The 25415-nt window shown below is 41.2% G+C and overlaps 1 protein-coding gene across 1 annotated transcript; it reads left to right on the top strand.

The window, feature by feature from the left end:
- Nucleotides 1-15314: 15314 nt before the first annotated feature.
- On the top strand, nucleotides 15315-21376 carry HHEX (hematopoietically expressed homeobox). Its single transcript, XM_033131326.1, has 4 exons — nucleotides 15315-15816; nucleotides 17970-18148; nucleotides 18398-18448; nucleotides 20279-21376. Exons 1-4 carry the CDS (start codon nucleotides 15456-15458, stop codon nucleotides 20495-20497), a joined length of 810 nt encoding a protein of 269 aa, XP_032987217.1. The 5' UTR covers nucleotides 15315-15455; the 3' UTR covers nucleotides 20498-21376.
- The last annotated feature ends 4039 nt before the right edge of the window (nucleotides 21377-25415 follow it).

Raw genomic sequence — 25415 nt, 5'->3', positions numbered from 1 at the left:
AAGTGAAATAATTGAAATGAAAACTTCACTAGAGGGGCTCGAGAAAGATTTGCGCAAGCCGAAGAAAATTCAGCAAATTTGAAGATAGATAAGCTTATCCAGTCTGAAGAACAGAAATAAGAGTGAAGTAAAATGAACAGCATCAGAGACTTATGGGATAGCATCAAGTGAAGCAACGTACTCATAATGGGAGTCCCAGAAGAAGAGGAAAGGAAGAGACAAAGAATATTTGGAGAAATAATTGCTGAAAAGTTCCCAAATTTGTTGAAAAACAAAGAAAGTGAAGAAAATGGAGCTATATAAGAGCAATTATTTTGTGTACTATTGATATTAATTTGGTGTTAATTGAACTTGATTGTTAAGATACTAATTGTGATCTCTAGGACAACTAAAAAATGACATATAATATGTATAACAAGAGAGTTATAGTATACTAGAAAATATCAAATGTGAAAGAGGGCAAGCTTTCAGCGCTGGAGGGATAGAGGGGAAAAAATTTAAGACAGAAAAATTTCAAAATGGCAGACATAAATCCTTCCTTATCAATAATTATATTAAATGGATTAAATACTCCAGTCAACAGGCAAAGACTGGCAGAATATATATTTTAAAATGATTCAACTATATGTTGTTTACAAGCAACACACTTTAGATTCAAAAACACAAATAAGTTAAAAGTAAAAAGATGTTAAGAGATGCACCATGTATACAGTAACCAAAAGAGACCTGGAGTGGTTATTGTAATATAAGACAAAACATATTTAACACAAAAATTGTTAATACATAGGTATAAAGAGGGACATTTTAAAATGAAAATGTAGCAATCCATCAGCAAGACATGACAATTATAAATATATATGCAATTAACAACAGAGCTTCAAAGTATGAAAAGCAAAAGGAACAGAATTGAAGGATGAGATAGACAATTAACAGTTGGAGACTTAAATACCCTACTTTTAATAATAGAACAATTAGGCAGAAGATCTATAAGGAAATAGAATACTTGAATAATGCTATAAGCCAATTTGACCTAACAGACATTTATAAAACACTCCACACAACAACAGAATACACATTCTTCTTAAGTGCACATGGAATGTTCTCCAGAATAGACCATATATTAGGCCATAAAACAAGTGTCATTAAGTTTAAAAGGATTGAAGTCATACAAAGTATGTTATCCAACCATAATGGAATGAAATTAGAAATCAATAAAAGGACATTTGAGAAATTCACAAATATTTGGAAATTAGACAACACACTCCTAAATAACCAGATCAAAGAAGAAATCACAAGACCATGAGGAAATAAAGTTGTTGTTTAAATTGACTATGACTTGAATTAGACTATGATAAGTAAAGTGTAAGTAAAATATTAAACTTGAAAAGAATATAGTCTCCTATCATTGGGTAGATTGTTCTGTAAATGTCAGTTAGGTGAAGTTGATTGATAGTTCTTCTATAACCTTACCGATTTTTCTATCTAATTGTTCTATTGATTTAAGGAAGAGGAAGAGGAGGAAAAGGGGGAGGAGGAGAAAATGAGGAAATCACAAGAGAAGTTAGAAAATACTTTGAGGTGAATAAGAACAAATATACAACATACCAAAACATATGGGATTCAGCTAAGCAGTGCTTAGAAGGAAATTTATAGTGGTACATGCCATTATTAAAAAAGAAGAAAAGTCTTAATAGCCTGATCTTCCACCTGAAGAATGTTGAAAAAGAAGTGTAAACTTGGTACAAAACAAAGAGAAAAAAGGAAATGATAAAGATTACAGTGGAGATGCTTGAAATAGAGAATTTAAAAAACAATAGAAAATATTAAAGTGCTGAAAGAAAATGCCAGTTACCACCATAGAACTCTGTGCCTAATGAAAATATTTTTTTCAGAATGATGGGGCTTTAAAGTCATTTTATGTGTCTAGGAAATGAAAATTGGTTTTGTTGCCACCAAACTGGTGCTAAAGAAAATACTAAAGAGTGTTCTTTAAGAAAAAAAAAAGCACCTCAGAGATATAGGAAAGAATATGGAACAATGGAAAATATAAATGCATCAGAAAAGATAAATCATTATAAAGCATAACAGTGTTTTGTAGCGTCTAAAATATACATGAAATTAAAATCCTCAAGAATAGCACGTAGGATGGAAGAGAGTAAGAAGAGTTAGTGTTCTGAGGTCCTTCGGGAGATAGTAAAGGTTCTAATTAATATTAGACTATGATAAGTAAAGTATAAGTAAAATATTAAACTTGAAAAGAATATACTCTCCTATCATTGGGTAGATTGTTCTATAAATTTTAGTTAGGTGAAGTTGATTGATAGTTCTTCTATAACCTTACTGATTTTTTTTATCTAATTGTTCTATTGATTTTAAAAAATGAAGTCTCTAACTATCAATGTAAATTTGTTTATTTCTCTTTTCACTTCTTTCAGTTTCTAGTACCTCTGTTGTAAGGTACATACATATTTAGAATTGTTATATTTCTTGGTGAATTGACCCCTTCATCAGTATGTAATGTCCCTCCTTATCTTTGGTGATATTCTTTATTCTAAAGTCAACTTCTATATTAATGTAAATACTCCAGCTTTCTTTTGATTATTGTTTGCATGGTACATCTTTTTCCATTCTTTTGCTTTTAATTACCTATGTCTTTTATATTTGAAGTGGGTTTCTTGTAGATAGATTATAATTGCTTTTTATCCAATCTGATAATCTCTTTTAATTAGTTTATTTAGACCACTTACATTTAACATGGTTGTTGGGCTTAAATATATAATCTTGTTAATTGTTTATTTGTTCCCTTTGTTTTTGTTCCTTTTTCCGCCTCTACAGAATTAATTGAATATTTTTATGATCCATTTTATCTCCATTAAAAATTTTATTTTGTTGTTGCTCAAAGGCTTACAATATACATCTTGAATTAGTCATAGTCTACCTTCAAAAAAATTATATTAGGGCTGCCAGTTGGCTCAGTTGGTTAGAGTGCGAGCTCTTAACAACAAGGTTGCCCAGTTCAATTCCCACATGGGATGGTGGGCTGCACCCCCTGCAACTAAGATTGAAAACAGCTACTGGATTTGGAGCTGAGCTGCGCCCTCCACAACTAGATTGAAGGACAGCGACTTGACTTGGAGCTGATGGGTCCTGGAAAAAACACACTGTTACCCAATAAAAAAATTTTTTAAAAATTATACTAATTCATGTATAGTGTAGGAACCTAACAACAACCCACTTCTTTTTCCCTCCAACCATTACTTTATTTATAGTACTATGCTTAAGTTTCATGGAAAAGACAACCAAGCAGTTCTTCCCCATTTCAGGAAGTTTCCAATCAACACCAATTATGTGATGACAAATAACTAGGAATGGTGACATCGTTGGGTCAAGGCTTACAAGGAAGAATGGGCTCTGCTCCTACGGTTCATCTCTAACAAATATGGCACAATGACCAGCACAAGCCATACTGACACTGAACCTTTAGCTCTGGTCACAAATTCAGATCTCAGAGGCCAGCAAATCAAGTGAAATAACTGGGTTTAAAAAAAAAGTTTTAAAATGAAGCCCAAATAAATTTAAAAAACATGCTCTTGACACATTTTCCTTTCAAAATTTACATAAAACATACATTTTCAGTCTAATAGCCCAGATTTTTTTTCCCTTATGTAGCCCACCATGTATCTGCAGACTATTCTGCCTCAAGGTGTAAACATGGGGTGTGTGGGGGGGTGGGGGGAGGGAATGGACGGCATCTGCATATTATTCTCTCTACACACTGCTGTTGGATGAAAAATAACAAATTTTAAAAGGAAGGAAGGAAGAAGGAGGAAGGGAGAGAGAAAGAGGGAAAGAAAGGAAAGGAAAGGAAAGGAAAGGAAAGGAAAGGAAAGGAAAGGAAAGGAAAGGAAAGGAAAGGAAAGGAAAGGAAAGGAAAGGAAAGGAAAGGAAAGGAAAGGAAAGGAAAGGAAAGGAAAGGAAAGGAAAGGAAAAAAGAAAAGGTTCTAATAATGTATTACAGAATTGTACACCTGAAATCTATGTAACTTTACTAACAATTGTCGCTCCAATAAACTTTAATTTAAAAACAAAAAAAAAGAAAAAGAAAAGAAAGGTTCTAGAGAATCTCTTCTGATTTGACAGTTATTTTCTTTCAACACTTGAAAGATGTCACTCCATTGTCTTCTGATTTGCACAATTTCTAATAAAAAAAAAGCCTGGTGTGTAATTCTTATCTTTGTTCCTCTATATTTACTGTCTTTTTTTCCTCAGGCCGCCTTCAAATTTTTTAATTTTGGTTTTCAGTAATTGGATTAGGGTGGGTTTAGGTTGCTAGAGGGGTTTTCTCAATGTCTGTGCTCCACCCTCAGCTTTCAGCCTCCTCTGTGTGCCTGAGCCCAGGAAGCGTCTCTAAGCACACTTTTGCCCTTCTGCCATGGAAAGGCTGCTGTCCCTTGATACTCTGGGCTTGCTGGCCTAGTGGTAGGGGTTGGGGTGGTTTTCTGCTGTTCAGGTCCAGCCTTACTCCTAAGCAGACCCTGTGTCCTGGGTCTTGGGAGAGTCAGACTTTCTCAGTGATCCTGTCCCTTCCTGGAGTAGCCAAATTCTGCCGGTATCTTTGGCAGGTTTTTTTATAGGAGTGTTAGTTCCCTGCTTCTCCCCTAGGAGTAGAGGGGGTTTTCTGTTTTCTTTTTTGTTTTTGGTTTTTACCTTTATCGCAGTCACTTGTTCCCCGGGAGACACAAGGTTTGCTGCCCTTCTTCCTATAGCTTTTGTCTGCAAAAAAGAAGGGTCTGGGCAGAGCTTCATGCCTTTCTTGTGGTGGCTGCTTCCTTTTCCAGACCTGCATCACAGATGGAGGCTTTGTCTGGTCTCCTGCCCAGCCTCTAGTTTTGCTTGAGCACCTGATAAAGTCTGAAGAAGAGCCTGCTCATGGGTGCAAATTCCCATTGTGTCTGCAGCTTCTAGGAATTCTGTACTTTCATGTTAGCGCACATGAAGCCTTTGGCAATTTATTAAAACTTTAGCTGAATTCTTATCTACTTGCATGGTATCTGGTGTCTCCTCCTCTCAAGTTCTGCCACAGATCAGCTTCTGCTCATCTCTGTGTTTCCTTGGAAGGCCTGTCTTTCCTTAGTGTACTTGGCTGTCCTGAGACCTTAGCTCTCTGATGGGTTCGAGAAAGTTATGTGTAGTTTATCTAGTTTTTTCTTGTTAGAGTGGAAACAATGCTCTTTAGCTTTCAACATCCTAAATGGGAGCAGAATCTGTGTAGTCTCCCATTAATATTTTCTAACTTGTTAGACAAATAGTGAAGCTGATTTCAAGAGAGATTTCCTTTTCCAATGTGTGCCTATTTTGTTCCCATTTTATTTCTCTTAAATAAAATTTTTATATGTTTACTTACCATTTCTTCTAACCCTTTGTTAGCCAAAAGGCTTTCCCGGTCTTTATGGTCACCTTCCATGGCTTCAAAGTTACTTATCCAATGTATACTTGAAAAGACCTCAGAAAAGAAGAATTTGATCTAATACCTTGTTAGGGTTAACCTAACCTTTTATTAAAAAGCTTTTGTTCTGAAGAAAACTTAAAACCTTGCTGCTCTACCTTGGCTTAGAAAATTATCTGATGAAGCAAGCAGCTTTGTTAAGTAGGATCATCACTTGGGACATTTTCACCCAAAGAAGAAGAGAAAGAAGAGAAACGGGTAGAACCATTTCATGGATATTCTATTAAAAAGATTATTTTATGGTCGGCTGGATGGTTCAGTTGGTTAGAGCACAAGCTCTGAACAACAGGGTTGCCAGTTCGATTCCCACATGGGCCAGTGAACTGAGCCCTCCACAACTAAATTGAAGGATAATGACTTGGAGCTGATGGGCCCTGGAGAAACACACTGTCCCCCAATTAAAAAAAAAAAAAAAAAAAAAAAATATATATATATATATATATATATACACACACACACACACACACACACACATATATGTGTGTGTGTGTGTGTGTGTGTGTGTATTATTGTAAATGGCTGTTGTTACTTTCTCACTGAATTATAGATCACTTGCTTGGATAACTCAAAATTAGCATCGTAAAAACAAAGTCAAGCTACTCTTGTAGAATCATTTTTATTTTTCTTTATATCAATAGGAATAGAAAATGAATTGATAAACCTAATAATTCTTTCTTAGATTTCCTATAAAGACAAATAATAGGTCTGTTTCCTATCCCTTATATGAAAGAGTTATCTATCACTTATTTAAAATAAATATTGGATAATTAAATGTAATCAAAATATTTTAAATGTATGGAGTTTGAAATAACAGTGCAATTATAATTTTTCAAATAAAAGATGATAGAAATCAAATTTCTTTGATCATAATAGATGATTAATACTCGCTTAATACATTAAGATTTAATAAAATTACTTTGCTTTTTTTGGGGACCGGCCTGGTGGCTCAGGCAGTTAGAGTTCCATGCTCCTAACTCCGAAGGCTGCCGGTTCCATTCCCACATGGCCCAGTGGGCTCTCAACCACAAGGTTGCCAGTTCGATTCCTCGAGTCCCCCAAGGGATGGTGGGCAGCGCCCCCTGCAACTAAGATTGAACAGGGCACCTTGAGCTGAGCTGCTGCTGAGCTCCCAGATGACTCAGTTGGTTAGAGCACGTCCTCTCAACCACAAGGTTGCCGGTTTGACTCCCGCAAGGGGTGGTGGGCTGCGCCCCCCTGCAACTAGCAACGGCGACTGGACTTGGAGCTGAGCTGTGCCCTCCACAACTAAGACTGAAAGGACAACAACTTGAAGCTGAACAGCACCCTCCACAACTAAGATCGAAAGGACAACAACTTGACTTGGAAAAAAAAAAAATTACTGTTTTTCTTTTGTAGAGACTTCCTGTGTTTTACTTTAGTATTCCAGATCACCCAGAAATGGGTGCATACCCAAGGAATAAAACGATAGGTATGGGCTTCTTGTTTAGAAATAACACTTGTGTAAGTTACCATTGCTTAGCCAATAGCAAAGTGTTATGGAACCACAGAATGTTCTTGTTTAAGAATCATACCTGAGTTAAATGCTTGCTTTGCTATTTATTAACTCTGTGCCTTTGGACAAGTTCTCCGGGTCTGCTTCCTCATCTATAAAATGGAGTTATCTATCTGCTGGACTATCAAATGTAACAAAAGTTTCTTAGGCTTCCAGGCTTGGAGGTACAATAAGGTGGGAAGTAAGGAGCAGTCATTTTGTGGCTGGTGTTCCAACAACTCCAAGGCTAGAACTCCATGTGTGACATCCTCCTGCTCTACTTCCACAATCAGGCTTTCTGAAGACCACCAAAGAGATGGGTCTGAGAGACTTAGGTTCAGCGCCATGAACCACCAAGTTTAGGAGATGCTGCTTTTCATTCTGACCTTGGTCATTTTCACAGCTGCTGCCATCACAGCAATTGCCATTATGGTTGATGCTTCTGTTCATATTTCTTGTCTTCATTCCCTCTGAGAATTTTTAATTATTTTGCTTCACCCAAATGTTCACCCTATCACTCAGAAAAATAGAATGGACTTTTCTCCCTAGAAACCCAGGAAGTCCATGTCCTCAGGGTTGGGCTCTCAGCCTGCTCTCTCCTAGCCATGAAGGTGTGATACTCAGTGACCCACATTTCATGATGCCAGCTTGGTACCGGCTACGGTGCTGGGTGCTGGTGAGAGGCACGGATGACTAAAATTTAGCTCCTGCTCTTCAAGAAGCATTAGTCCAATGGTGTCCTCTCCAATCTTGGGGACTGTACCCTATTTCATTAATTCAGACCCCCAAATCAACCTAGGCACTCCTCTTTCATGCTACTCCCACTTCAACCATTCAATCCCTCTTCCCTCTGCTTTCCCTGTTCCCTGTCTCAGACATGCTCTTCTCTTTTTCAGCTTGAGTGACTGAGTGGCTGGAGGTACCAATCATCAAGATGGTGAACCCAGAAGGAGGAACAAATCAGAACTATCTTTCCTAAACCAGCAAAGATTTAGAAAACGTAGAGCGCTGCTCCTGTTATCAATTTTTGTTTTTCTTCAGCATAAGCCACACACAACAGTATTTTGCCTAATTTATGAAGTTTAAAAAAAATCAACCAACCAAAAATTTTTCAACCTTCAACTTGAAGGAGAGATGGACTAAATTCATCCCTTACTGTTTGCTGCCAGGCAAAATTTATTCTACTCCTCTCAAATAGAAGGCAGTTGAGAACTTACTGGTTCAGGCATGGTACCAAAAATTTTAAAGGCAGTGGTACATTAATCCTCACAACTGTATGATATAGGTGTGATTATTAGACTGGTTTTTTAGGCTAAAATAAAAAACTACAGGCTGAGAAAGTGTAAATGCTTTGTCAAGTTCACAGAGGTAGGAAGTGTCAGAAAGGTCCATGATTTTAACATTACATTCTATATCCATGAATATATACAAACAGTATACAAAAGCCCAGATGCTAAACAAAGAAAAGGGAAGATTAGAATGTTGTCCATGTGATAGCTGGCTCATTATTACACTAATCACTGTAATGAGTGCAGAATCTTGAGTATTAGCTTCATTGAATTTTCCAGCTCTTAAGTCTTCATGCTGTGTTCATTTTAATTCAATTTGCTACAATATTTTAATTAAATTCACTACAATAACAATAACAACAACAACAACAACAACAACAGCAGACATCAGATAGTCTGGAGTTTGTTTTCAGGACATTCATTCACCAATACTGAGCTCCTTTGAGGGCAGGGACCTTGTCCTATTAACCTTTATATTCCCTACAGTATAATAGACCTCAGATACATTTCTAATTGAAAAAACTCTCTGTAACGAAACATTCCCCAAATCCAGACGATGTACATTTATTTTGAGCAAAATTTACTAGAGCAATGCTCTGTTATCATAAAAGAATTAGGAGAGCCCCTTGGTCTACTTCTCTTCCACCATATTGTAGTTCTTTGGCATCATTATAAGCATTGTTGTCATCACAGCACCTACCATTTATTGAGTGTGTACCGAATGCTAGTGATTTACATGCCATAACTCATTTACTCTCAGCAGTATTATGAGAGAGACATAATTACAACCCTTATGCTACTTTTGAGGAAAGAGGGGCTCAATATGGTTACAAAACTAATCAAAGCTTACAATAAAAATGGTGGAGCCAGAATTCAAAATCATACTTGTTTGACTCCATTCATTCACCCTTTTAAAAATCTCTATAGAATACTTTTACCACATGCCAGACACGGTTTCGCGAACTGGGTTCAAAATTTTAAAAGTACAAAAGGGTGTGCAGCATAAAGTCACCTCCCACCGTATTCTTATTCCCACCCCTATATAGGCACCACCATCCCCTCTAAGCAATCAATGTTATCAGTTCCTTGGGACCCATAACTTCAGGTAGGAATTTCCCTTTTATGTCAACCCTTGGCATGTTTAATATTTCCCACCTCTCCTAATAGTCCTAGACTTCTTTGATGAGTTGATCTTAAGTAATTCAATTGATTTTAAGTAATTGCGTCCTTGGGAAGCCAGATTATGTTTTATCTGAGATGAGGTCATTGCTAAGCAGGAGAGTGAGTTCTTGTAGGCTAACTCATGGTGTTTTTCCCGAAGCCCGTTTTTCTAGGAGGTGATTATCCCCAGCTCCAATGGATTTTCACACTTAGGATTTCCATACTATTTCCCCTCCAGTTCTCTCTCTGAACTGAAGCTCTGTGACCACAGCAGTCCAGCTGAACAAGGCTTTGTGACTTCTTTGTGGTCCTGGCATCCTAACATTTGTTGCTTTCTTCTTTTCTCAGAATAGAATCTTTATTAGAGTGCTCCTTAGAGTTAAGGATGGGGGATTTTTTTGCCCGTAAGATCTCAAACGATTTCATGAAAATTAAAAAAATTAGGACCAGAATCTGAACTGGCTTAAAATTTTTCCATCAGACATTTGTTTCCTTGGCAATAAACTTCCTCTTTCTCTCCTTTCTGGGTGGGATTTAGAAGGACACCTGACTGGTGAAAAAAGAAATGTGAATGGAGGAGTATGGGATCCAAGGGAATGGGTTTGTGTGTTGAATAGAAAGGGCCCACAGTCCAGAGAGCATGAGTTCTTGCTCATCATTTCTGATGCTTTCTCAAGGGTTGTTGCCTAGGAGTTTGGCTGCATATTCACAAATTTGGATTATATGTCAAAATATCACTTTTGATACTATAACCCTTTGTTAAAATTATTATGATACATTCTTGACTTTCATGTGACATCCTTTCATCATTTAGCAAATTATATCACTTTATTGAGATATAATTCATACCATATCATTCACCCATTTAAAGTGTTGTGAGGTTTTTTTCTTTCAGGATATTCACAAAGCTGTGTAACCATTACCACAAAAACTTTTAGAACATTTTCATTACCTCAAAAAGAAACTCTACCCAATAGCAATCACTCTCCATTTATTCTCAACTTCCTTAGCCAACAACTAATCTACTTTCTGTCTCTATAGATTTGCCTATTGTGGAAATTTCACATAAATGCATTCATCTAATATGTGGTCTATTGTGTCTCCCTTCTTTCACTTAGCAAAACGTTTTCAAAGTTAATTCATGTTGTAGCATGTATTGGTACTTTATTTCTTACTACCAAATAATATTCCATTGCTTGGATGTACCACATTTTACTTATCCATTTGTCAGTTGATGGACATTTGGGTTGTTTCCATTTCTTGGTTATTATGAATAATTCTGCTATGAACATTTGTGTACAAGTTTTTGTGTGGACATATATTTTCATCTCTGGTAATTCTATGTTTAACCCTTTCAGGAGCTGCCAGATTGTTTTCTAAAGCAGCTGCTTCATTTTACATTGCCATAGCAATGTATGAGGTCTCTAAATCTCCACATTCTTATCAACATTTGTTATTTTCTGTTGTTTTATTTTTTTAAACTATTATAGCTATCCTGGGGGTATGAAGTGGTACGTTACTGTGGCTTGATTTGATGACTAATGATACTGAACATTTTTCACATGCTTATTGGCCATTTGTGTACCTTCTTTGGAGAAATGTCTATGCAGGTCTTTTGCCCATTTAAAAAATTGGGTTCTTCGTCTTTTTATTATTGAGTTCTTCATCATTATATTAATTGAGCAAATAAATATCATAAGCTCCACCTAAAGCTCCATGGTCAGTACAATTCACCTGCATTCTGTTAAGGTACATTGTAGTATGTAAAATGTGGACATCACTGAAGCCACTGCCCATGTGTTCCAGAGCTCTGATCCCACTCAGGACACAGACAAGACATTTCTATTCGATCATACCAGCATTTTGTAAATTAGTAAACCCGATAACCCTATTTAGATTTTGTCCAATTTTAAATAAAATATATTACAATGATTTGATATGTGATTAAATGATGTAGTCATTTCAACAGCTGAAGATAATAAAACTTTTTTGTAGGTAAAAATAGAACGAAATTGTTACAATACAAACCATTGATGCTTTCAAACTATTCCTAATTTGAAGTTTTTCCTCTGTGTATATTTAATTATTGAAAATAAGTTGCAAAAATTTTACCTGTTTCTACTAGATAAATTAGAGGTGAGAACTACCCTCTCTTCTTACAAAGTTTGGTCTCTTACACAATAGCAGTGACTAAAATAAATGGTGCCAAATTTTGGAGAGAGTCTTGTTTAATTCAGAATATAATTAAAATCTCATGTAGCTTTATTGGTTTTAGTATCCAGCAGAGAAAAAATATTGAAACTCCAAGAGATTTTGAATTAAATAGCTACAACAGTTTTGTTTTATTAGTTCTGACTGTGTGAAAAAAATTATAAGGACAACTTTGGAAAAATCTTGTTCCTTGAGAGCCCCAAATGACTTTTAAAACAATAAAACAAACTATAAAACCTACACGAGTGATATTAAAAATTATGTAGTTCAATAAATGTGACATTCACAAATGTGGTTGTAATATTTTTTTACCTATAGCAAAATGAACATGGATCTGACGATTGGATTTAGAAGAGGTAGTGTTATATAGCTTAAAAGAATTAAGTGCCACAATTTGCTGGTGAGGATTATGTAGCTGACTTGGAATGTTATACCACTGCCTTTTAAGATATCCATCTACCTCATAGCTTCTGTGGCTAAATCACAGAAAGGGATGATGCTTCCTTTTCCTATATTAGTAATTATTTCCCTAGCATTTAATATTCGTTTTTGAGAGCTTTGTAGACTTAGATCTTTTTTTTTGGCTAAGTCATGCACAGACTCAACTATAAACCCATACTACTTTTGAAGATAGAGAATGAAGGCTGGCTAGTAAAGGCTATAATGAATTGTAATCATCTCAATTACTCGCTAGGTGAGAAAGAGGCAGAAAAACAAAGATGAGGGAGAAACATTTTGTGAGAAAAATAATGATAAGTTACCTGCCTAGTTCACTGAGGTCCAAATCATCAAAGACCCAAACATAACTTTTGAAGGTATTTTTGAGCTTTAGGTGACAATAACTGTCTTTTCTTTGTTTCCAAATCCTGTGTTTATCTTTGATACATGGAGGAGCACAATTTACTTGCAATCTCCCAGTAACTGTCTAAATTCTCCATCAGGCCATGTGATGAGAATTATGATTGGTGGAGTGGGCATATCGGACCAGATCACAGAGGGACCAATGATTTGCAAACAGCCCTCCACTGATGGTTCCCAGGGGCAATGCACCACGTGAATTTGTACGCAGACTTAATAAATAATTTTTATCTTAAGAAACGAGACAATGCTTTCATTTTAAAACATATAATCATACTTACTTTTAAGCCTTTATATTAAAAAATTTACAATCTACAGAGAAGCTGAAACAATGAACATCTGTATATTCTTCATTTAAATTCACTAATAAGTTAATTTTCTAATTTGGTTTATTTCCATATATATATATATATATATATAACTATTTGAAAGTAAGTTACAGATATCATGAACTTTCACCCCTAAATATGTTTGCCTGCACCTAAGAATAAAAACATTTACCCATAATACTAATCACTACTAATACAATAATGTCATCTAACATACAATTTATATTCAGTTCTTGCTTATTATCTCCCCAAATGTCTTTTGTAGGTTTTCTTTTTAAATCCAGAATCTAATCAATTGGGGTGATGCTATGAGATCTTGTGAAAATCCTTATCCTCAACAATGTTTCACTCAGCGGTTTAGGAGTTCAATGCTGATTCTTTCTTGAATGAATTATTACATTTTCTGATTTTTATCAATCTTTCTACATTTGTTAGCTGGCATTCTTCCAGCTTTACCATCCACCATCCCTTTCTCCACCGAATATCACCATGGATAGAAATAGTATGAGCTGTTATAGTCAATAGGTTATAATCCATAATGTGTTTTTGATGCTTAAATCACCCCAAATTTGGCCAATGGACAACCCTTCAAAGCAGTTCCTGTTTTCTTCCCATGGTTTCTGGCATAAGGTGCTTCTTGGGTTTTTCCTGCCACAAACCTAGAATCAGCCACTTCTTCAAGAACCTGCTTTTACTGTGAATAGGTCACACATCCACATGGCTCAATTCTCCAAATACAAAGTATAGAGTACATTCTCCCTCCAACTCCACCTCTCTCTCTTCATAGACAGTCAATGTTATTAGTTTTCTCCATATCCTTCCAGAGATAGTTTATATAATAGAGCACAGGCATAGATAAATGTTTATACCCTCTCCCAACATGTTAACTCCAATGATAGCATGTTACACTCACTGTTTGTCTGTGCTTGTAGCTGTTGTCTGTCCTCAGATTCTGAAAGATGCCTATGACTCCACCCCAGAAAGATTAGGAAACTTTAGGCTGAGTCTTAAATGTTTCAGATGAGTAAAGCTCAGGAAGGGACTTGACCAAAGTTGTACTAGAAACACTCACATGCTATTCCCTGGACTTGTAATATGCGTCCCTCTTTAGGCTCTTTGACAACTCGTTTTTCAAATCTCACTTCCTTGGGCTTTCCTTTTCTTAACAAGCCCCCTTTTCCTACTAGGTGATGTTCCCTTGTTATAAGGTTTCAGATCATTATGTACTCTTCCTTCCTAGCACACACATAAGGCACTGTATTAAAATTTATTTCCTGTCTCGGGGAGGACAGGAACTACATCTGTCTTGTTCAAAGCTGGCACACAGTAGTTGCTCAACAAAAATGTGCAAAGTGCAACTCGAACTCAGGCCATCTGGCTGGGAGTCTACTCTCCTTCTTAATGTGGTCCTGCTGCAGTCGGAGAAATGGTTCCAACATGTAAATTTAAAAAATCTCAATAGAAAAAGCTTGGAAGTCTTTTCATTTCCACAATTAATGGAGGACCTTAGCTGAAACCGCTCACCGCGAGGTGTGACGACCGCAGGAGGGCGTCAATCAAGAAAATGCCCCCTTGCCCCGCAGGCGAGCGGAGCTGCACAGAGGCGAGGCCACACGGGGTAGCGTCACAGCTTCAATAGAAAACACGTGCATAACGGGAAAGCGGGCTGCGCACAGCTGCGACCCCTAGGACCCGGGGACAGGAGACATGCAGCCGCCCCCATTGGGTCGGAGAAGACTGGACAGCTTCTGCCTGGAGCCATAGGACCCAGGCCTTCCCTTGATTCCTGCCCGAAGAGGCTTCTTTCTGCCAGCGTCCCCAGGGAAGTGGCTAAATCCGGGGGCTCACAGATGAATCGGGCTGGAGCGGCTAACAGTCCCGAGCACCTCAAGCCTAGTCGTCCTTACCCCACTGGAACGCAGCTAAGGACCGTGGATCTCTCTGCTTGGAGCTGCCCCAGGACCCCAAGGCACTCCCTCCCTCTACTAACTCCAGAGGCGCCCGGGGCAACAGTCAGTGCCACCTTTACTTCGGGAGCGCGCCGACCAGGGAGGTGCGGCCCTGCCAGTGGCCTCTATGGCTGCCAGGTCGAGTCCAGCTATCCCTCGCTTAGGACCGGCTGCCGCCACTGTGGGCCGCGTCCTGGATCAGTGACCCCGAGTTTCGGCAGAAATGCCTCTCGGCTGGAGCTAGGACTGCTTGAGTTCGTGTTCCCGGCAGCTGCTTTCTTCTCATCTCCCCCGACGAGCGCGCCCTGGGCTTCCTACGAGGGCGTCCGGGCCAGGGTGCCGGGAGCCCCGACCGACGGCGTCAGCTGGGCACCGGGACGCAGGGTCCTAGGCGGCAGGGAGCTAGCGCGTCAGGGAGGCGGGGAGCTCGGCCGGCGGGGGCGGGCCAAAGGTGGGGGCGGGAGGCGGCTCCCGGGGCTCCGCGCCATTGGCCGCAGGGCCCGGCGGCAGGAAGGGGCCAGAGAGCGCGGCCCCACCCCGCGGGCCGCAAAGCCTATCGCCGGGAGCGCGGAGCGCGGATAAATGTAGCGCCGGAGAGCCGACCGGCAGCTCTCAGAGGGGCCGGAGCGCAGCGGAGCCATGCAGTATCCGCACCCCGGCCCGGCGGCGGGCGCCGTGGGGGTGCCGCTGTACGCGCCCACGCCGCTGCTGCAGCCCGCGCACCCGACGCCGTTCTACATCGAGGACATCCTGGGCCGCGGGCCAGCCGCGCCCACCCCTACCCCCACGCTGCCGTCCCCCAACTCTTCCTTCACCAGCCTCGTGTCCTCCTACCGGACCCCGGTGTACGAACCCACGCCGATCCACCCCGCCTTCTCGCACCACTCCGCCGCCGCTCTGGCCGCAGCCTATGGACCCGGCGGCTTCGGGGGCCCTCTGTACCCCTTCCCGCGGACGGTGAACGACTACACACACGCCCTGCTCCGCCACGACCCTCTGGGTAAGGCGGCCGGGGTCATGGCGGGGCCGAGCCGAGGCAGCGGCGAGGAAGGCGCCACCCGGCAGGTGGCAGCGCCCAGGAGGCGGCGGGGGCGGAGAGGGAGGTAATAGAAAGTTGTGGGAAAAGCGATTGAAAAGCGGTTCTCGAGCGCGCGCGGGCACAGGAGACGCGGGCCCCGGCAGCGCGCGGCTGGGCTGACCGCACCATGACTCAGATTGGTTTTCCTGCACCTTGCAGTCGTCGGGGCTCCAGGGCCGGCGCGAGACCTCGGGCGCTGCCGCTGGGGCTGGCTATGGAAGGCAGTCCTGGGGCGCGCGTGTCGCCCTGGGTGAGGTCCCCTTAGCTGGAGGGACAAGGAAGGGAGTGCCAAGGCGCCCCGGGCTGGCCCCTGGAGGGCTAGGAGAGCTGCGGGGCCCGGGTGGTTACGGGGCTGGACCTGGTTCAACAAGCATGTGTAGTGCAAGAGCCTGACCCTTTCCGTTCATACAGGAAATCTTGAGTTCTCGATAGGAGTAAATCTGGTTTCAGAAGCTGTTAAGTGTTTTCCTGGCTGCGTGAAGCAGACCCTTCCCCCGGAGTAGTGCACGCTGCTGATTATTTTATCGACATCCTCAATACAGACATATTCAGGAAACACTCGACTTCTGATAGCCGGGATCCGTTTTTCTGATATTGTTCATTTCCTCTGTGTGGGATGTGACTTTATGGCAGCTAAAATAACCAGTTGCTTCCTTTTTTTTTTTTTTTTTTTTGAGGCTGTTTTGCACTAGTCTGAAGCCTGACGTAAGCAAAATCTCGAAAAAAAAAACATGAAAAAACAATGCCAGCTTTCAGAGCGTTTAGGCGCAGGCCTCTAGACCCACGGACCGACGGACTGTCGGACAGGTATTTGGAGTAGGAAGGGCAGCGCGGATATTGGACGTACAGAATTTGCTGGGTTTGACACCCCGCAACCCCTACTCCCCCCAGTGTGCGGCCTAAGACGTGAGGCACCCTTGATCCGCGCTCCGGGTGGCCCTTGGCGCCTCCGGCATCTGAAGCCCCGGGGTAAATAAGGAAATGGGGGCTTCTTGCATTGGGCCACCAGGGTTTTAAATCTACTCTTTGTTATTGGCAGCTTTTGTAGCAACCCTGAAGACAATACTATTTTAATTAATTGACATTTTAATATCATGATGGTTTGCCTCTGGCTCAGTCTTCCACCTTCCTTTCTCATTCTTAGATTGAGGGTGTGGATTATATTTTAGTTATTTTTTTTAAAGAAGTTATATTGTAGTTTTGATTCCAGCGTTGGGCTTGGTGCTGCGGCCCTGGCGTGACCCTGTTGGCTTGCTGGGGCTGGAGGAGGACCCTCAGCCGGGCCGAGCCTAAGGGCGAACGTTTTCACTGAGCGCGCTCTGGGTTTCCTTGGGTTACTGCTGGGACTGCGCAGGAGGAAGCAAAGGGTTTTTCGAGATAGACCAACAGGAAACACATTGACGGAAATGTTGCCATAGCCCACGGGGTGGCTTTAACTGGCCGCCCCCGCGCGCCGGGTGTGAAATCAGAGGAGGCCGCGGCGCCCTGGAGCCAGGATTGGAAGCTCCACGCGCGGCCTAACGCCAGAGCCGGGGCTCAAGGGCTTCCCGCGTAGCCTGGATCGTGGATCCCCGGTCCAGTTCCGGCCGCCGGCCAGAGGCTCCAAACACCTTGGCAGTGTAACAGCCCGGCTCCTCCCCGACATACACACATTCGCGGTATTTGGAAAGTGCGGTTCACCGTGGGAGATGACCTAGAGTTGCAAAAAATTGTGGATAAATTCGAGAACGACTGGTTAAAGACGGTCATGGTATTTTAAGCTCAACCCATAATAGGTGTTCTTTTGGTGATCAAAAATTTGTGTGTTGGTATCTAGTTGTGGGTGTGATGGGTGTGTGTGTGTGTGTGGTCTATGCATATGCAGTGTAAGTGAGTGAGTTTGGGTGTTTCTGTGTCTGGGCATGTATGTGTATTGGTGGCAGTGTGTTGGGTATTTGTGTCGGTGGATGTATATGAACGTGCCCGGTTGAGGGTCCTCTTGCGTCCCCTATCCCCTTTGTCATCCCTAGAGCCAGGTAGGTCTAGGGTCGGCCAGGCTGCTCCGGAGCCATCACTGATCACCGCTCTTGCCGCAGGCAAACCCCTGCTCTGGAGCCCGTTCTTGCAGAGGCCTCTGCATAAAAGGAAAGGCGGCCAGGTGAGGTTCTCCAACGATCAGACTATAGAGCTGGAGAAGAAGTTCGAGACCCAGAAATACCTCTCCCCGCCGGAGAGGAAGCGTCTGGCCAAGATGCTACAACTTAGCGAGAGACAGGTGAGCGCGCCGACGGCATGGGGCTGGCTCCTGGGGCGGGGGTCTCAGAGCTGAAGAAAGACGTGGAGCCACCGAACACTTTGGCTTGGTCGCACCGCGCTGTCCAACTCCTGGAGCGCTGGTCTGCTCGACCGCCCGGGATCTGCTTCGCCCCTCCTCCCTAGTTCCCCGGGGTCTGCTTCGCCCTTCCTCTCTAGTTCCCTCGAGATTCTGGGCTGGTGGCAAGTTTTCTTTCTTTTTTTCCTGTAGGTCAAAACCTGGTTTCAGAATCGTCGCGCTAAATGGCGAAGACTAAAACAGGTATCCACATGGAAATAAATCCACAGTATCCACTGTTTCTATGGAAATAAATATTTTTATCATGTTATCTCAGTGCGAGGCCTGTTATAGGTTGTATGCAAAAGTCATTTGAGAGACTATTTAACCTCTTCACCTTGATTAAAAAGGCAAATAGTTCTGCTGAAATTCAGGATGAGTTGCTCAGGTGGCAGTAATGCTAAAAGCACCTAATGCAGTTCCTATATCAATTATGCTTGGGTTTTCACACACTGGCTAGTAAAACTCCTGGCTAATTGTTTTATAAACCCCATATGTTGTTTATCTAATTAACGCAGGAAAGATAAAGTAATTGACAGTAAATGACTTAAGCAGTTATCTTTGGGAGAAAATTGTTTCTTTTATTTACACAGCCATAATAAAACCAGGCAGAGCTCAAGGGTAAATATAAGGAAATAAACACCTTTAAGTCTTGTTTGCACTGTTTTTTAGAAGAATTAAATATCAAAGAGTTTAACAATTATTTTCCATCTAATGCATGCTCTTAAAATGAATATAAAAACATGTAAGGGAATATCCAAGCCTGTTTGGAAAGTAGCTTAAACTTTCTAACAGTCTTTCTTCCAATGACCTTGTTACGCAATATGTGATACAAAGTAAAGGCTAATTCAGTTTTAAAAGACACTCTATTGACTTAAAGCTAAAGATTGTTTTTGATGTCCTAATCTGGATATCTTCTCCAAATTTATCTGACAATTGATGAATTGTTCATTTGCCAGTATATGTACAGTTTATAGTAAATAAAATATTTTTGAAACAATATGAGTGGGGAAATTGAGAGCAGTGTGCATTTTTTTATTTGTATTTTTAAATTTAGTGATTGTAAACCTTGTTCATTAAAAGCAAGATGGTGTCATAAAGAACATTTTGAAGTAGGAAATAAAATTCCCATGATTTCATTATTCTGACACGACTTAAAAATTTTCAGGTTCCCTCTCAATTGCTGACCTTGTGCACATACTTGTTACATAGTTGCAAGCCTGGAGAATCTATTATACTATAGTGCTTTAAAAAAGAAACCTTAGCAGTATATCACAATATTTCTATATAGTGTTTTTGTCCATTTTAGACAAACATATGATTAAAAATTCACTAACCCATTTAGTTCTTGGTCAAAACATTACTGCAGTTTACCAGGGACTTTTAAAGTAGTGGTTCCTATATAATATGGGAATGTTTTCCAGAAATTTCCCCTAGATTTTAAGTAAGTTGTAGTTGTTTCCCTTTTCAGTTGGTAACATTCTTCCAGTTCTCTATTTCTTTGCCATAATTTTGTAACCTGCTACCCATATTTATGGGTTTATGTGTTTATAAACTTATTCCAGAAAATGGATGAAAAAGGATTCAATCTAATAATTCTGAAACTTTATCGTTACTATTTAATATTCACATTTTTAAAATGTCTACAAGGCCCTGTTAATTGGCAAGATTTAAATATTTGAAGAATGAAGATATGAGTATCTGCAGTGATCTGATTTCTTTTTCCCCCTAAACTTTTAAGAATCTTGAGATCATAGATTTGGGCTGGAGTTAAGTGTTCATTTGACATAATACGTTTACAGTTATATTTGTGATTGGTTGTTCTAACTTGGCAAGAGTATAGTTTTTCTCTGATATAACAAGAACTTCTTCCAAAGTGAGAAAGAAGTATGTATTTTCTGGATAAAAAGATTATAGTTGAAAGAAGTTGATAAAATTAAAAATCAAAAAAATGCTGAGAAGACATTTTGATTTCTGTCTCATCCTTTCCATATTTCATGATCCTATCCATCTTCATTTTCATCCTCCAATCAGGAGAACCCTCAAAGCAATAAAAAGGAAGAACTGGAAAGTTTGGACGATCCCTGTGAGCAGAGGCCAGACGTGCCCAGTGAACAGAATAAAGGTGCTTTGGATAGCTCTCAATGTTCGCCTTCCCCTGCCTCTCAGGAAGACCTTGAATCAGAGATTTCAGAGGATTCTGATCAGGAAGTGGACATTGAGGGCGATAAAGGCTATTTTAATGCTGGATGATGACCACTGACATTGGCATGTTCAGAAAATTGGAGCTGGGAATACTTGCTACCGAAAATTTCCATAAGGCGAACTGGAAAACTATATGAGAAATGGAATTAATTTTCTGGTATTCCAGAAACCAAACATTTGGTGCACTGCTTACATAACAAACTCACATTGAAACCTTAATTTCTACTTAAGAAATAGTTTATATATTGATTTTAGGTTGTATGATAAAGGGACTCTTCACTGATTAAATTCACCCCCTTTTTTAAAAAAGTAAATTGTGTTTTTCTATTTATGAAAAGTAATTTTGAACTTTTTTGTTAAATTTTTAAGTTATAACTTTAAAGATTTTAATAGAATCTTCTTGAATAACTTTTCTATAAGCTGTATCTTCATCTCCCTTAATGGAAAAGCATAGAGCACCCTAAATGTGGAGGTCTGACTTGGAAAGGGGCTATTATTTAAGGCAGTCTTGGACTATTTTAAAAGGAAACATTCTTGACTTTTATATGACATTCTTATACTGCTGCTTTAAATTCAAAAGTGGCTCAGAGCTCTAGGATGTGTGCGTGCTTTTTGTCAGAGATAATAGTTGATATTCTTAAATGCATGTTTTGTACTATCACTTAATACCTGTTTGACTAAGGTGTTAGGATAGTACTGTCCAATTCAAGGAGAGAAACTGACTCATTGGTGACTAAAAATAATCACAGATTAATTAGAAGTAGCGGATTAATTAAATGTACGTAGATTGTAGATATTGTGTTTTATATCAAACTGTTTATATGTGTGTATATATAATTGTTCACTGTAAAAAACATGTCCAGAATGTTTTCTTTTTAATGAGTAAATTGCATATAAAAGAAATCCATCGGTGGGACGACTGACTTCTTCAGACCCTTCATGCTTTGCTTGAAACAAACCCACACCTCTTCTCACAGCGCTGCCTCCGGACGCCTGGCGTGGTGCTGGGCGCCGGCGGGTCGGCGCTGGAGCCTCAGGTGGTGCGTCTCTTCTCGCTGGGGGCTCCTGCAGCCCTGAGCGCCCCGGGAGCGCGGTTCTGGGCCGCCGCCGGTGGGTGGGCACCTGGAAGGTATGTTTGGTCCTTTCCATGGAGTTTGCTGGTAGCTGGGAGTGTGTGCGCCTGGGGCAGCGGGGAAAGCTCCGGCCCGCAGACCCCGAGCTCGGCAGGTTGGAGCCCCGGCAGCGCCAGGCGGCGAGAAGAGCCCCATCGATTCGCCTGGCTCGCCGGGCTGGCCCTGCCGCTGTCCTTGACCGGCGTGAGTCAACACTGCGTCAGCCGAACCGGGGCGGGGGGGGAGGGGGTCCTGCTTAGGGGGGTGGGAGACCCTGGCCGGTAGGAGCGGGAGGTAGTTCGAGCTAACACGGGTCTCACGCCTCGGAGCTTTAGAATCACCTGCAGAACTTGCTGGAACTCCTTGCTGGCCCAAGCCCCAGAGTTTCTGATTTGGTAGGGCTGGGGTGTGACAGGGAATTTGCATTTCTAACTAGTGATCAGGTGATGTCAGAGTTGTTGGAGGGGTGTGGGGAGGCTTTGTTTTGAGAACCACTGTTGAAGGTGCTCCTGTGGAAGAAGCAGAAGCAGGTGGGCCTGCGTTTCTCCCTCACTCCTCACCTGCTTCCCTCAAGTGACTAACTCCTGATAGAGGCTGGGAGGACTGAGGGAGGGAGAGGGAAGCAGGGTGTATCCAGGGTGGTGGGAGCCAGAGTTGAATGGCTCCCTTTCTTGAGGAGAGGAAGCAGGGTTGAGGAAGGGGTATTGTGAGATGAGGGAGAATGAAAGTGCTGAGGTCAGGGAGGGTGTGGGGCTGACAGGAAGGGTGGGCCGAGGGGGGCTGAGTTTTCTGACGGGCCCAGGTGTTGCTGTCCTGCATCCAGCTGCTTGCCTGGCTGAACCATCAGGTCCCTGACATTCCAGGAAAATGAGGGAGACCTGTGAGGGGAGAAGCCCAGAAATCTTCTCTAGCTTGTGCCTCCAGGGAGGCCTCTACCCTGTTGCCCCCAAAATAAGACCTAGCCAGACAATCAGATCTAATGCGTCTTTTGGAGCAAAAATTAATATAAGACCCGGTGTTATATTTTATATTACATTGTACTATATAAGACCTTATAAGGTTTTATATCTAATAGGAGCTGTTTGTCTGACTAGGTCTTATTTTCAGGGAAACAGTGTAGTTGTGGAGCTGGGTGCCTCCTGGTTGAGGTCCTATGAAGGAATGACTCTGACCTTGGCCTGACTGACCAAGGCTGTGACTCCCCAGACATGGGTGCCCAGGTGAAGATAGAATGTAAATGTCATTGCTCTTACGGGGTTGTCACTTTCTGGCTCGTTAGAGTCCAAGAAGGCCCCTGGACTTGCCTGTGAATTTAGATTCCTGAGAAAATTAGTACTGGATCCTTAAGCAGAGAGGTGTGCATAAGCCTGGAAGTTTACACATTTGGGTAGGAGTTTTAGTTCTTTGTCTCAATTCTCATCTGTAGAATGAAGATGGTCTAGTTGATCTACGTGACCCCTTCTAGCCTCCAAGTTCCCAACTTATTCAAGCTGTTTATCATTATTGTTCCCCCTATTCTCTGTGTCTCCTCAATGTTGGAGCTCACAGTAGACATCTAGTGGGAGGGTCTCCTTTCCCATCAGCTGCAGGCTCCAAGCTCCCTGACCCTGCCTGACAGGTTACATCAAGATTTCAAAGGTCGTAATCAGTCTCGTTTGAAAATGGGACTGTCTGTATCAGAGTTTGAAAGAATGGGAGGTTTGTGGGCCTAATATTGAATTAAAGCAATCCTGAAGTCACTGTGTGTGTGTTTTGCTCCTGGAGATAACCTCTGGTTAATGTTTATTCTTGAAAATAACTATATCATGACTATCAAGCAGAGAAATGTAGGCTTATGTGTTGATGGACACTATAACAGTTGAGGGGTGAAATCTGGCTTTAAAGTAGACAATCCTTGAAACCAGGCTGTTTTCCCACTTAAAGCTATTCCTAACTCCAAGTTGCTCATATTCTAAATCTGAACATGTCCTTAAGAATCAAGAGTGTGTCAACTGGAGAAAGTACAGTGTTCTCAGGATATAGGTTGGCATTAACTGTTGTCTAAAGTGCCCCATTGCAGATTGCCAATGAATATTTACAAATTCTTCCTACAATCCAGGCATTTTTCATTTGTTTGTCTTTTGGCTACTTCATGTTGAAGCAGCATGTATGACCTTTACAGCACAACTCCTGTCTTGTTTTTAACTCTTTTTATCAGGAGATTCAACTTGAAAACGGTTATCATTTAGCAGAAAGACAAACAGAAAAGCACATTTTTGTAAGCAAAACGTTAATGATTGGAAGAATTGCCCTAATTTCACCATGACAGTGTGTGATTAATCCCCTGGGTCATGTACTTATATTTTAAGTTATTCAGTTTGTTGGTCTTTGATATTCAGAACCCTTTCTAACTTAATAGGATATTGATTTTGTTGGATGATGTACTTTGACTCTTTAAACAATATCACTTTTAGGGATAACTAGCCTATTGTGGAGTATTTTATTTAAAGAACCATTGCATAGGTTTCTTTTTCTTAGTTTTTATGGTTTTCTCAGGGTGAAAGCTGATAAGACATCTTGTGGGAAAAGAGGAAACCATCTCTGATAGTGAAAGTACCTATTCTCTCAACATTTCTGACAACCTTTTTTTTCTCTTTTTTTTGTGGTTTCATTGCTGTGAATATTCATTTTAGTTAATGGGGGCAGGGCAGGGATTCAAGAAAATATATTTGGACTTGGGGGAAATGCATTTTGCTGGGGATAGACTGTACTTACCAAAATTCCTATTCCAGTTATACTGCCTTGGGGAAGATGACGCGAACTCAAAAGCTCACCCTTTTGATTTTTTACAATCTAATAATCAATGTGATTGGAAGTGATATTTATGTGACTACTGACAACATGGAAAAGAATGTGGAAAAACAAGCAATCGCCAAGGATGCTCCTAAATGGTTAGGAGTTTTGTATCTTGTAGTAAAAATAATCAGATGTCTTAACATTTACTTTTCATCCCTTTGGGTTTCATGAAATTCTCGCTGGACTCTGTACTTGTCTAATCTAATTTTGTCCCTTGATACATTTTTTTGGTATTGTTGAATTCAGATGGGAAGTACTTTGGAGATTCCTCCCACCAAAATATCAAGATCCAAGGTCTATAGAATAGCAGTTACCCATTTAGATGGGCTGTGGGGAACCCTCTCTCAGGAATTACACCTTTGTGGATAAGAGCAGGGCTGGAAGTAAGACAGACAGTCCCCTACCCCTCCCTCGCTGGTTGGGGGCCTTGGGAAACATGAATTCTAGCCTCAGTTCCTCAGACGGGTAGGCAGCTCAACTGAGAAGAGGCATCAATACCTGGCACACAGTGGGCACCAAGTGTTAGCCACAAGGCTGAAAAGCCCCCACAGATTCCTTTATTTTGAGGCAGCTCTTCGATTCGCAGTTGCAGGCGGGGGAAACCTCCAAAGTCGGATGTACACAAATCTTTCCAGACAATAGAGAGGGCTGCGGGAGGAGACCTTGGAGCTGGCAAAGGCATTTCCTGTCTGCGGAGGATCTTGACTTTGGAGCATCCGGCGGTAGCCGCGACGTTTTCGAGGTGGCTGAACCCTATCCTGTGTAGCTACTTTAAAAAAAGAAAAAAAGTCACTGCCAATTTCAAGCTGTTTTCCATATGAAAGCCAATGAGACAACTTATCACTTAAAAAAATTTTTTTAACCCTATTTTCTATCCATTAGAGTCTTTTCTAATTTAGAACAGGAGTTGGGTATCTTTCAAAATCTTAAATATTAAAAACAAAGAATCTCATCACTCTGTAAAGACTACTACAAGAAAGGGTTAACGGTAACACCCCCGCCCTCCCGCCCCCCCATTC

This window comes from Rhinolophus ferrumequinum, chromosome 16 (genome assembly GCF_004115265.2).
Source record: "Rhinolophus ferrumequinum isolate MPI-CBG mRhiFer1 chromosome 16, mRhiFer1_v1.p, whole genome shotgun sequence".
Classification (NCBI taxonomy): Eukaryota; Metazoa; Chordata; class Mammalia; order Chiroptera; family Rhinolophidae; genus Rhinolophus; species Rhinolophus ferrumequinum.
The sequence above is the reverse complement of the archived record's forward strand: the minus strand, read 5'-3'. Positions and strand labels throughout refer to the sequence as shown.

Bases quoted from the DNA above. Each gene is read 5' to 3' on its own strand.
- HHEX (XM_033131326.1), top strand. From the start codon at position 15,456: ATGCAGTATCCGCACCCCGGCCCGGCGGCGGGCGCCGTGGGGGTGCCG. The intron at 18,149-18,397 runs GTGAGCGCGCCG...TTTTTCCTGTAG, and splicing joins TACAACTTAGCGAGAGACAG to GTCAAAACCTGGTTTCAGAA. The intron at 18,449-20,278 runs GTATCCACATGG...TCCTCCAATCAG, and splicing joins AATGGCGAAGACTAAAACAG to GAGAACCCTCAAAGCAATAA.